General features: G+C 49.6%; 1 protein-coding gene across 1 annotated transcript in view; it reads left to right on the top strand.

The window, feature by feature from the left end:
- Nucleotides 1-12,461, top strand: part of POLR2B (RNA polymerase II subunit B) — a 78,786-nt gene that overhangs the window by 52,224 nt on the left and 14,101 nt on the right. Inside the window, exons 14-17 of the mRNA XM_069742013.1 lie at nucleotides 1,043-1,197; nucleotides 2,450-2,648; nucleotides 3,195-3,363; nucleotides 10,391-10,487. Of these exons, the coding sequence (XP_069598114.1) occupies nucleotides 1,043-1,197; nucleotides 2,450-2,648; nucleotides 3,195-3,363; nucleotides 10,391-10,487 (620 nt within the window). The remainder of the gene's footprint in view (nucleotides 1-1,042; nucleotides 1,198-2,449; nucleotides 2,649-3,194; nucleotides 3,364-10,390; nucleotides 10,488-12,461) is intronic.

Here is a 12,461-nt window from a genome sequence, read left to right as displayed (position 1 = left end):
GCATTATATTTTGTGGGGTGCTGCATTATATTCTATGAGAGGGGACCGCATTATATTTTATGAGGGGGCTACATTATATTCTGTGAGGGGGCTACCACAACCCTTGCTACATTATTAAGACGTGAACTACCTTATATTATACCCTGATATTAGCGCTTTTTACCGCACAATTGGTGGTCTTGTATCTATTTCTATGTAGCTACATAGTGGGCCCCAAGAATGATTTCTCTGGTGGGCCCAAGGTGCTCCAGTCCGACGCTGCTCGGGTGTTATCAGAGTATCTCGGTCATGGTCAGGTAATAAGTTCAAGTCCTCGCGGCTGCATGATTCGCGGCTGTTAGGCAGTCAATCCCCGCGTGTGTTGCTGCTTGCTAGGCAATTCCTGTATGTGTTGCAGCTGTCTAACAGCCACAAAACATGCAGCTGTGGGGACTCGAACATATTATCCGAGCACGCCCAAGATACTTGGATAACACCCAAGCATGCTCACCAATCACTATTGACCGCTTCTAAAAGATCACGGAGTCTGTAGAAATGTATATTTACCTCTGGCATATGTTTTTAGATTTGACATTGCTGGCTCTCAGGACAGTGGAGAATCTGGAACTATGTATTAGACAAGCAGAAATTCAGCCTCATACAGTTTATCTGTGTTAAATGTGACACTGTGTTTGAGATATAGTTTATGATGGGTGCACTTCTTAACGGAGTGTAATTGTTAAGTGATTCTGCTGGACAGCCCCCTTCTAATGTGCTTACAGCGGTGAGGAAAATGTAAAAAGTATTGTTACTCGCCTCCTAGATAGACAGCACTGATCCATTCCCAACAGACCAGTAGGGGCTCCACAATGACTCTGGGGGATCAGAAATAGTCAGTGAGGCGAGTATCCATTTTTTTTTTATATTTTCATAGTCTCCCGAGGACCATTAATAAGGATTTTTTCCTGTAGTGGACAACCCTTTTAATATTATTGTCAATTTTCTTTTTTAAGTTGGAAAATGAGTAGATTGTGTATGATGGATGTAACATTACCATCTTCAGGTGTCTATGATCAGAGACATAAGGGAGCGAGAGATAAGAATCTACACAGATGCTGGTAGGATCTGCAGGCCATTGCTGATTGTGGAAAAGCAGAAGCTGCTGTTGAAAAGGAGACACATAGATCAGCTAAAGGAGAGGGAATACAATAATTACAGGTAAGAATGTTGTAACACAAACCCTTTTCTTTATTCTTTTATGATACTCAGTTATTTTTTAATGTATTATTTCAGTAGTTGCACTTATAGGTGTTGGTCATCCCTTTAGAAATTTCCCAGAAGCTCTGCAGCTTGCCAAATCCAAACGGTGTGTAATGTGCACAGTTAGGATTAAGCTTATACGTGCCCAATCCAGCAGGTACCACATAACCACAAGTGTGCAAATCATATACTTGCGGTAAATATAGTTTGTCACTTCTCTTAGTGATTTATTGAGTTTTCTATTGAAAGTAATGGCTGAGACTCAAGCTGGCACCCAACTGCAACTTTTCAAATTGCAAACTTGTCATGTAAGCGGGGCAGCATCCTAAGGGTACCGTCACACTATACGATTTACCTACGATCACGACCAGCGATATGACCTGGCCGTGATCGTAGGTAAATCGTAGTGTGGTCGCTGGGGAGCTGTCACACAGACCGCTCTCCAGCGACCAACTATGCCGAGGTCCCTGGGTAACCAGGGTAAACATCGGGTAACTAAGCGCAGGACCGCGCTTAGTTACCCGATGTTTACCCTGGTTACAAGCGTTAAACTAAAAAAAAAAAAACAGCACATACTTACATCTGGTGTCCGTCAGGTCCCTTGCAGTCTGCTTCCCGCACTCAGTGACTGCCGGCCGTAAAGTGAAAGTGAAAGCACAGCCGCTGTGCTTTCACTTTCACTTTACGGCCGGCAGTCACAGTGCGGGAAGCAGAGACGGCAAGGGACCTGACGGACACCAGAATGTAAGTATGTGCTGTTTGTTTTTTTTTAGTTTAACGCTTGTAACCAGGGTAAACATCGGGTAACTAAGCGCGGTCCTGCGCTTAGTTACCCGATGTTTACCCTGGTTACAAGCGAACGCATCGCTGGATCGCATCGCTAGATCGCTAGATCGGTGTCACACACACCGATCTAGCGATGACAGCGGGAGATCCAGCGATGAAAGAAAGTTCTAAACGATCTGCTACGACGTACGATTCTCAGCAGGATCCCTGATCGCTGCTTCGTGTCAGACACAGCGATATCGTAACGATATCGCTGGAACGTCACGAATCGTACCGTCGTAGCGATCAAAATGTTATAGTGTGACGGTACCCTAACAGTGTGTATATTGCACACAGCTAAGATTTGCCAGGCTGCAGGGCTTGCTGAAACGCCTGCAGGGGTGGACAACCCCTTTTAAACATTTTACTTTTTTCTCTTATGTAGTTGGCAGGACCTGGTAGCAAGTGGTGTCGTGGAATATATCGACACTCTTGAAGAGGAAACTGTTATGCTTGCCATGACACCAGATGACTTACAAGAAAAGGGTGTCGCATATTGTTCGACTTACACACACTGTGAAATTCACCCTTCCATGATCCTGGGAGTCTGTGCATCCATTATCCCATTCCCTGATCATAACCAGGTACTTGCCTGTTTTAAAGTAATATGTTTTGTGTACTTTGTTAGTAAGGTTCTGACAGGATCAGGCTCCACTACACCCTCTCACCAGTCAGGTGACTTCCAAAACCATGCATTTAGATAGAAATAAACCATAGTTCTTTTGAGCAATGCAGTGGAGAATCCCACTGTATGGGACCACAGAAGTCTGTCAGCAACATTTATTTATTTTACTCACTTAATTCCGCAGTCCTTTACAGATATCATCACTGTCCCCATTGGGGATAACTATCTAAATTCCTTATCTCTACCAGTATGTCTTTATAATATAGGAGGAAATGCATGAAAACGTTGAGAGAACATACAAACTCCTTGGTGTGATTTGCATCCAGGACCGCAGGGCTACGGTGCTAACCACTGAGCCACCGTGCTGCCTAACCTAGTTTATATTCCTTTCCAAAACACACAGAATGTCTGTGTAGCCTTCAGTTTACATTTTTTATTTGGGAAGAAGACATAACTTTTGTCACAGTAAGCGTACTAGTTTATTGGTTCTGTATTTCTATTGCAGTCTCCTAGGAACACTTATCAGTCTGCTATGGGTAAACAAGCCATGGGAGTCTACATCACTAATTTCCATGTTAGGATGGATACATTAGCTCATGTGCTGTATTATCCTCAAAAACCACTAGTAACTACACGATCAATGGAGTACTTGCGATTCAGAGAATTACCTGCTGGTAAGTTATTAGATTCCATTTTAAATGTTTTTTTGCTTTTGTTATCACTCATTGAATCCTAGCTCAGGACTTGTGCTCTTTGAGATAAAGAGGTGTTACCCACCACTGCCTAACACCTGACGTGATGATGCCTGCAATCAGGTGACTGAATAGGAAGTCCCATTTACTTATGATAAAGGCTATGTTCACATGTCAGTAGTGATTAAAACCGATCCAGCAGCAATGCGTTGGCAAACACACAACTTTTTAATCTGTTTTTAATTAATGATCTCTGCTGGATCTGTGGTTTTTTTTTTTTTTTAACATTGAAGTGTATGCAAAACAGATCTGTTTATTGGCCATCTGTTTTTCCTTCATTTGTAACTGATCAGTTTTTAGTTTACAAAATGGAAGTTTTTGGATCCAGTAAGCAAAAAACTGATCCATTACAAATGAAAGAAAAACGGATGGCTAATTAACAGTCCCGTTTTCTATAGACTTCAATGTAAAAAAACAAAAAAAAAAACAAACACTGATCCAGCAGAGATCGGTTATTTAAAAACAGACGAAAAAGTTGTCTGCACAACTTTTTTGCCAACGGATTTCTGCTGGAGCCGTTCTAATTGATCACTACTAGACATGTGAACATACAGTAGTGTAAGAAATATGTTCCTAAACACAAGATGATTACAGTAATTGTTACCTGACTACTGTGAGGTTAAAATCTTTTGCTCTTTGATCTTCCTTTCTTTATCGCCTCTCATTGGGGGACACAGGAACCATGGGACACAGGAACCATGGGTGTATGCTGCTGCCACTAGGAGGCTGACACTATGCAAATAAAAAAGTTAGCTCCTCCTCTGCAGTGTACACCCCACCGACTGGCATTATACTCTTCAGTTTAGCTTAGTGTCAGTAGGAGGTGGACACGGGTCTTTCATTAGACCCTTATCTACCTCAATGTGCGTAGTTTCTTTTCAGGTTTTCGGAGGGGATACAGGGTGAACAGTCACACCTGTAGTCCCACAAAGCGGACTATGAGTACGGCGTGTACTGCCACCCCGTATCCTCATAGATCCCTATCCAGGACCAAGATCCTAGCACACCAGCGTGCTTAGAAGTCCGGTCCTGGCTCCGTCCCCCACCCACTCGCCTTCCAGAGCCTGTCGGTCGGAGGAGACGAGGACGTCCACCAGCTCCAAGGACGTCTAATATCTTCCATGTTTTTAAGGTTAGTAGACGGCGTGGGATATTAGGTGAGTATTTGGGGGGCCTCTGGATTCCCTTCTTCCTGCTATTTTTTTGCGGCGAGGCGCCTTACAGGCAGCCGCACTGCTATTTCTGCGGCCGCACTGCTATCCCTGCGGCCGCACCCTTTCTGTACTGGCAATTAGGGACAATTACCGGGGCCCATCTTTTGCGCGGCGGCTCTTATGTCTTTCCGCGCTGCCTTCCCACGGTGGCTCTGCACCTCTAATCGGACCCTTTCCTCTGCGGCGCGGCCCCACTACAGGCAGCCGCTCTGTTTTTATCTCCATGGCGGTACCTTTTTAAGTTTGCTGCGGTCCCTCCTTTACAGCGGCCACGGTCGTCTCCTGCGGCGGCCGGCTTTTAATGTAGGCCCCGGCTCTTCCCGGGGCCTACTTCCGGCGCTCCTCTGTTCATGCGGCGGCTGCCGCGCCTGTCAGACGGGACGCCCGCACCTTTTCCTCGGCGCCGGCACCCATTTCAGCGGTCACCGGCTGCTAATTTAGGCCCCGGCTTCCCCCGGGGCCTACTTCCGGTGCCGCGCTCCGCCCACTTCCTTTTTCTCGGGCGGGCTTTTCTCCCGCCCGACATTCTGTGCCCTGCTCACCGGCGCCTCTGTGCCTGGCTCCGCCCCTTCCTCCATGGGACAGTGTCTGTATGCTCACCGCTCCTCAGCTGCAGGAGCTATCGCAACGCGCCCGCATCTTCGCCACCGCACTCTTTGGTGGCACAGCTCACGATCTGCGCAGACTACAGGGAGTTCTCCATCGCTGTGGGTCATCTTCCAGGACCTGGTCTGTGAGTAGCTGCACTGCAGACTAACACCTCCCCTCTGCCCCACTGTCCCCTAACCCACTGGCATTTTCTTCAGGGACCTTTCAAAATGTCTACCTCTAAAGGGGGCCGCTCTCGCCCCCCTACTTCCTCTTCATCTACTGCCTTAGTCACGTACTTTGCATGTTCGTCCTGTAACAGCAAACTTCCCTCAGGTCAGTCCTCCCCGCTGTGTCAGTCCTGCAGCAACCCAATTGTTCCCACCGCCCAGGATCCCCCGACTGCTCCGCCCGAGAGTGATACCCCCATCCCAGGCTGGGCCTCCACTCTGTCTCAATCGGTGGCCGATTTAACTCGGGTGTCTCAAACCCTGGTGGCCGCGCTGGATCGGTTACCCCTGCAGACCCCTGCCGTGGCCAGCGGGTCGCAGGAACCGCCGCCCGAGCCCTCCTTGATAAGCCACAAAAGGTCCAGACAGGAACGTCGGTCTGAGTCCTCTTCTCGCTCCATCTCGCCACCCTCCTCCCCTGAGTCAGGCGAGGCATTCTCTGATGCGCCCTCAGAGGATATTTCGGAGCTGGATTCTAACCAAATCGCCACCATGAGGGAGATGGTCCAGAATCTCATTGTGGCAGTAAACCAATCTTGTGGCATAAAAGATCCCTCTACGGAACCCGCAGATCAGGCGGTTTCGTTTAGATGGGCCAAACCACCTTCCAAGTTTTTTGCGCCTCATCCTGAATTCGAGGAAATCATGTCCACAGAGAGAGAGAACCCCACGAGGCGTTTTCAGAGGGGAAAACGCCTGGGTGTGTTATATCCCTTTTCTCCAGAACTTTACCGCCAATTGGACGGTCTCTCCCTCGGTGGATCCCCCTGTGTCCAGGCTGTCCACCAACACGGTGCTTCCTCTGTCCGGCGGAGCATCTCTGAAGGACTCTAACGATAGGGCTATAGAATCCTTTGCGAAGTCAGCTTTTGAAGCGGCTGCAGCGGCCATATGCCCAGCTTTTGCTTCCACTTGGGTTTCTAAATCCATCTCCAAATGGGCCAAAGAGCTCCGTCGAGGTATCCTGGACGGGGAGCCCCCCGTACAACTAGCGGAGCTTGCCAACCAGATTTCCCACGCCGGTGAATACCTGGTCTCTGCCTCCCTGGATGTCGCGTCTTGTGCGGCTCAGGCCTCCAGCAATGCCGTTGCCATCCACCGTTTGGCTCAAGGCCTGGCAGGCGGACTTATCTTCAAAGAAGTCCCTCACTGGTCTGCCCTTCCAGGGCTCTCGTCTCTTTGGTTCCCAGCTGGACCAAATTATTAAGGACGCCACCGGGGGTACAAGTTCTCTTCTCCCCCAGGCAAAGCCCCGTCGCCCTCCTCCTAGATGGCAGTTTCGCTCTTTTCGGCCTTTTCGTCGCTTCGCTGCGCCGAACTCCTTTTCCCAGCAGCAACAGAGGCCACAGGCACGTCAAGAGAAGAAGGCGGTGTCCTTTAGGCCCACTCCGTCCTGGCGTCCTCGCTATTCCCAGGGTAGATCCTCCAGGCCCAGGACTGGAAGATCCACCTCGGCATGACTCTCGGCAAGACTCCAACCCAACTCCCAGGTTGGGCGGCCGTCTTCTCCGTTTCAGGGACGTCTGGATTTCCGCAGTAGAGGACGCATGGGTCAGGGAAGTTGTATCCTCTGGATACAAGATAGAGTTCGCCTCCCGACCCAGGGATCATTTCTTCCAATCCCGTCCCCCAAGAGATCCAGCTCTAGTTCCGGGCTTCTTCGCAGCCATCGCTTCTCTGCTCAAATCCGGGGTAATCGTTCCCGTCCCAGAAAACGAGCGGTTCACGGGTTTCTACTCGAACCTTTTTGTGGTACCGAAAAAACACGGCAAGGTTCGCCCCATTCTGGACCTCAAATTGCTGAACAGGAGAGTTCGCCTGAGACACTTCAGGATGGAATCCCTTCGTTCAGTAATTGCTTCCATGGAGGCTCAGGAATTTCTATGCTCAATAGATATCCAGGACGCCTACCTCCATGTCCCGATATTTCCCGGACATCACCGTTTCCTGCGCTTCGCAGTTCAACGGGAACACTTTCAATTCGTCGTCCTGCCGTTCGGTCTCGCAACCGCTCCAAGGGTGTTCACGAAGATCATGGCAGCGCTGATGGCCATATTGAGAGTCAGAGACCTGGTCCTATTTCCATACCTTGACGACATCCTCATCAAGGCACCGTCCTTTTCTCAGGCTCACGAAAGCCTGTCCATTGTTCTCGACACCTTAGCCCGTTTCGGGTGGCTGGTCAACCGGAAGAAGTCCTGCCTTATTCCTTCTCAGCGCATCATCTTTCTGGGCATGCTATTCAACACTCGTCAGACCAGTCTTCCTTCCCAAGGACAAGAGATCCACTCTTTGTCGGGACATACGCTTGCTCCAGGGTCCTCGGCCTCCCTCCCTCCGATCGGCCATGAAGGTTCTGGGGAGGATGGTAGCTACCTTGGAAGCGATTCCCTTCGCCCAATTCCACTCCCGACCCCTTCAGCAGGCCATTCTGTCTCAGTGGGACAGGTCTGTCTTCTCCCTGGATCGGCCGATCAGACTCTCACTCGGGTCAAGCGGTCTCTCAACTGGTGGCTGACGTCACCTCTCATCTCCCAGGGCAGGTCCTTCCTTCCAGTTGACTGGCAGGTGGTCACAACGGACGCCAGCCTGCTCGGCTGGGGTGCGGTTTTCCGTCACCTGACGGTTCAGGGCCGTTGGTCGTCGCAGGAATCAACTCTGCCGATCAATGTCCTCGAAATTCGGGCCATCTTTCTGTCCCTCCGCCACTGGGAAAGGATTCTCAGGGGCCTGCCAGTCCGGATCCAGACGGACAATGCCACGGCTGTGGCATATGTCAACCATCAGGGGGGGACCCGGAGCTCCTTGGCCCTTGCCGAGGTATCCAAGATTCTCCTTTGGGCAGAGGCAACGGTTCCGGTGATATCCGCGGTGCATATCCCCGGCGTGGACAACTGGGCCGCCGACTTCCTCAGCCGCGAAGGCCTCGCGGCAGGGGAATGGTCCTTGCATCCGGAGGTCTTCCATCAGATTTGTCTTCGATGGGGGACTCCGGACGTGGATCTCACTGCGTCCCGAATGAACAGGAAGGTTCCGCAGTTTGTCTCCAGGTCCCGCGATCCTCTCGCAGTGGGCGTCGACGCTCTGGCCATTCCTTGGTCACAGTTCGAGCTGCCCTACCTGTTCCCACCCCTTCCTTTACTTCCCAAACTGTTGAAGAAGATCAAAGCGGAAGGGGTGCCAGTCATCTTGATCGCCCCGGATTGGCCCAGGAGAGCTTGGTTCGCGGAGCTCGTCAACCTTCTCGCGGACTCCCTGGCGCCTTCCAGACAGGCCCGATCTGCTGTCTCAGGGTCCGATCTGCCACCCGAATTCTCGGTCGCTCAGTTTAACGGCGTTGCTGTTGAGACCGCGGTTCTAAGAGCGTCCGGCCTTTCGGACCGGGTAATTCAAACCATGATTCAGGCTCGGAAGCCTTCGTCTTCCAGGATCTACTACCGTACCTGGAAGGCTTACTTCCGTTGGTGCGAGTCCAACCGCGTTCCATCCATGTCCTTTTCTCTGCCTTCTCTCTTGGCCTTCCTTCAGGCAGGACTGGATTCGGGCTTAGCTCTTAGCTTCCTGAAGGGTCAGGTATCTGCGCTTTCCATCCTCTTTCAGAAGACCTTAGCTTCTCGGCCTCAGGTTAAGACCTTCCTTCAAGGAGTAGCCCACGCTGTCCCGCCGTACAGGGCCCCTGTGGACGCATGGGACTTAAACCTGGTACTGGACGTTCTGAGGGTTTCTCCCTTTGAGCCTCTTAGGGAGATTCCTCTATCGGTTCTTTCTTGGAAGGTGACCTTTCTTGTGGCCATCACGTCTATTCGCCGCGTTTCCGAGTTGGCGGCCTTGTCTTGCCGTCCTCCATTTTTGGTCATTCACAAGGACAAGGTGGTCTTCCGGCCCCCACCTTCTTTTCTTCCTAAGGTGGTTTCCACCTTCCACCTCAACGAGGACATCGGTCTACCTTCCTTTTGTCCAGCTCCGACCCATCCTCTGGAGCGATCGTTGAACAAGCTAGACCTCGTCAGGGCAGTGAGGATCTATCTGGATAGAACATCCTCTTTCCGGAAGACGGATTCTTTTTTCGTCATTCGTGATGGCACGCGCAGAGGCCAGCCGGCTTCCAAAGCGACTATTGCTCGCTGGATTAGAATGGCAATTTTGGAGGCTTACCGGGTCAAGAACAGAGTGCCCCCTTCTGGGATTAAGGCTCACTCTACCCGGGCAGTCGGCGCCTCCTGGGCGGTGCACCACAGGGCTTCCGCCCTACAGCTTTGCAAAGCGGCAACTTGGTCTTCCATCCACACGTTCGCCAAATTTTACAAGGTCCATACCTATGGTTCGGCGGACGCCAGCCTAGGCAGAAGGATCTTGCAGGCGGCAGTGGTGAGTCCTCTAACCTGATGGAAGTCTGTTTTTCCCGCCCGTGGGACTGCTTTGGGACGTCCCATGGTTCCTGTGTCCCCCAATGAGAGGCGATAAAGAAAACAGGATTTTTGGTTGCTTACCGTAAAATCTGTTTCTTAGAGCCTCCATTGGGGGACACAGCTCCCTCCCAATGTTTTCTGTTATCTGTTTTATGACTGTTCTCACGTTTACAGTTCTCAAGTTTGTGGTTATGGTTTTTCAACCTTGTTACTTATCTCCTACTGCTTTCTCACTAACTGAAGAGTATAATGCCAGTCGGTGGGGTGTACACTGCAGAGGAGGAGCTAACTTTTTTATTTGCATAGTGTCAGCCTCCTAGTGGCAGCAGCATACACCTATGGTTCCTGTGTCCCATGGTTCCTGTGTCCCCCAATGGAGGCTCCAAGAAACAGATTTTACGGTAAGCAACCAAAAATCCTATTTTTGCTCACGTCCCTTTCTCCTTTGCTTTGTCAGCCTGATTCACCCATGATATAGTTATGGAGTATTTTATATTTTAACCTCCAGGCATTAATTCTATTGTGGCTATTGCCTCATACACTGGATACAACCAGGAAGATTCTGTCATTATGAACCGCTCTGCAGTGGACAGAGGCTTTTTCAGGTATGGTCTTTAGAAGTGTGTATAAGGATAGAAATATAGAGATAACTGTTATCTACTGTGTAACCTACTAGCTAGGTGTGAACAGAAAGATGGCTTCTAAAAGCCCTGTTCAGCAAGCATTTTTCAACAGAATTTTGGCAGTAAACTGCTAGAAATGTTGCGGAATCTTTCCACAAATGAAAGTCGCACAGTGTATGATTTTGGGCTTTTTTTATTTTCTGGCAACTATTTGAAACGTGTGAACAGCTTGAAAAGGGCACGGCCAAGCATGCTCAACAAATTATTTGTAATTTACACCACATTTAGCAAAAATTATAAAAAAAAAAGCAACATGTAAGGCCGGGTGCACACGGACAGTGATTTGCAGCGGTTAGGACGCAACACATGTCCTCTGCTTCCAAAGCGCTGCCGGCTATTGAATGCAGGTGAATCCGCATGTATTCATTGAACCGTGTGGAATCACCGCTTCCAATACATTGTATAGGTGAGATTTATCTTGTGGAGACTGAGCGTCTATGCGAGATATAGACATGCTGGGGTCTGGAAAGACGCGCCGCATGTCTGTTTCCGCAGGTGATCCTCGAGCATCGGCGCACGCATAATGGACATGGGATTTCTTGAAATCCCATCCACTATGCTGGAACACAGCGCCAGATTCCCAGCCCTGCAGTGTGAATACATCATAACACACTGCGGGGTGGGATCTGGGTCCTCCGCTGTGTGCAGGCGCGATCTACTTAAATCACTTATTGTAAGTTCCAGGGCAGCGCGCACGGCGCATGCCCCAGAAATAATTGCAGGCGCCGGTGACTGCACAAGACAGAGAGGAGGCGGCGCCTGGTGGGATGATGGACGGATGCGAGGTACTTCAGTCAGGGAGAAATCATACCTCCCTGAAATACAGGTATGGCGCGAAATGTATTAAAGTGATTATTTCAGCATTCCTAGGGATACTAAGCACGAGCCACCGTCACAGAATGCAGCCTTAGTGCTGATGAAGGTGGCTCTTTTACCTTAATAGGCCCTGGGGGGGGGGGGGGGTGACAGGTTCCCTTTAAAGGGGTTCTCCAGTACTTTTATGTTGATGGCCTATTCTTAGGGATGGGTCATCGATGTCAGATCAGTGGGTGTGCGACACCTGGGACCAACCCTGATCAGCTTTTCCTGGTGCCAACTGCAGTGGTATGTGATCAGTTGCAGAGTTGAACAACACAGCTCCATCAACTGTATAGTGGCTGCATTGGAGTGCTGCAATACAAGTCTGCGGCCTCTATACAGTTGATGGAGCTGTGCTATTGAGCTCTGCAACTGATCCCATCGGCCAGCACTGGGAACAACTGATCCTACAGGAGTGCCAGATTTCTACCCCCATCAATGTGATATTGATGACCTATTCTAAAGGTAGGCTATCAATATAAAAGTAATGGACAAACCCCTTTAATAAATTTGACACCTCATGCTCCAGCACTCCCTTCATTAAGACTGGCGTGCAAAACACCAGCATTGAGGCCTAAGAATCTATATCAGTGTCTCATGGATTTCATATTCTATGCTCATAGAAGCTGACGGGTAGAATTAAAGCATCCGGATATCAGCCAGCTTTGTTATGGCTGAGATGTTTGCCTGCTTTCCTTCGGTGTGCTGGCAAGTCGCTATAGGGGTTGTAGAGATAGCAGTTGCAGCTGCACTCTTGTGAGCTAAGGCCCCCGTTGTCACATACAAAGACATCAGATTTTGCATTGCGGACCAGGAGCTAAGGTCTACCTCTGATAAAGTCAGATCTAACACAAAACTCAGAAAACCTATAGTAAATTTGTGGCCAGGAGTACACTTGTAAACCTCCCCCAATGCTAAAGTCCAAATCCTCAGGACAGTTCGGGGAGCTCCAAAACATCTACAAAACAAGAGAACGGAGCAACAAAATCCCAAAAGACATGATCATAAAATCATACAAATTTTATTAAACCAATATTA

Source organism: Ranitomeya imitator, chromosome 1, assembly GCF_032444005.1.
Source record: "Ranitomeya imitator isolate aRanImi1 chromosome 1, aRanImi1.pri, whole genome shotgun sequence".
Classification (NCBI taxonomy): Eukaryota; Metazoa; Chordata; class Amphibia; order Anura; family Dendrobatidae; genus Ranitomeya; species Ranitomeya imitator.
The sequence above is the reverse complement of the archived record's forward strand: the minus strand, read 5'-3'. Positions and strand labels throughout refer to the sequence as shown.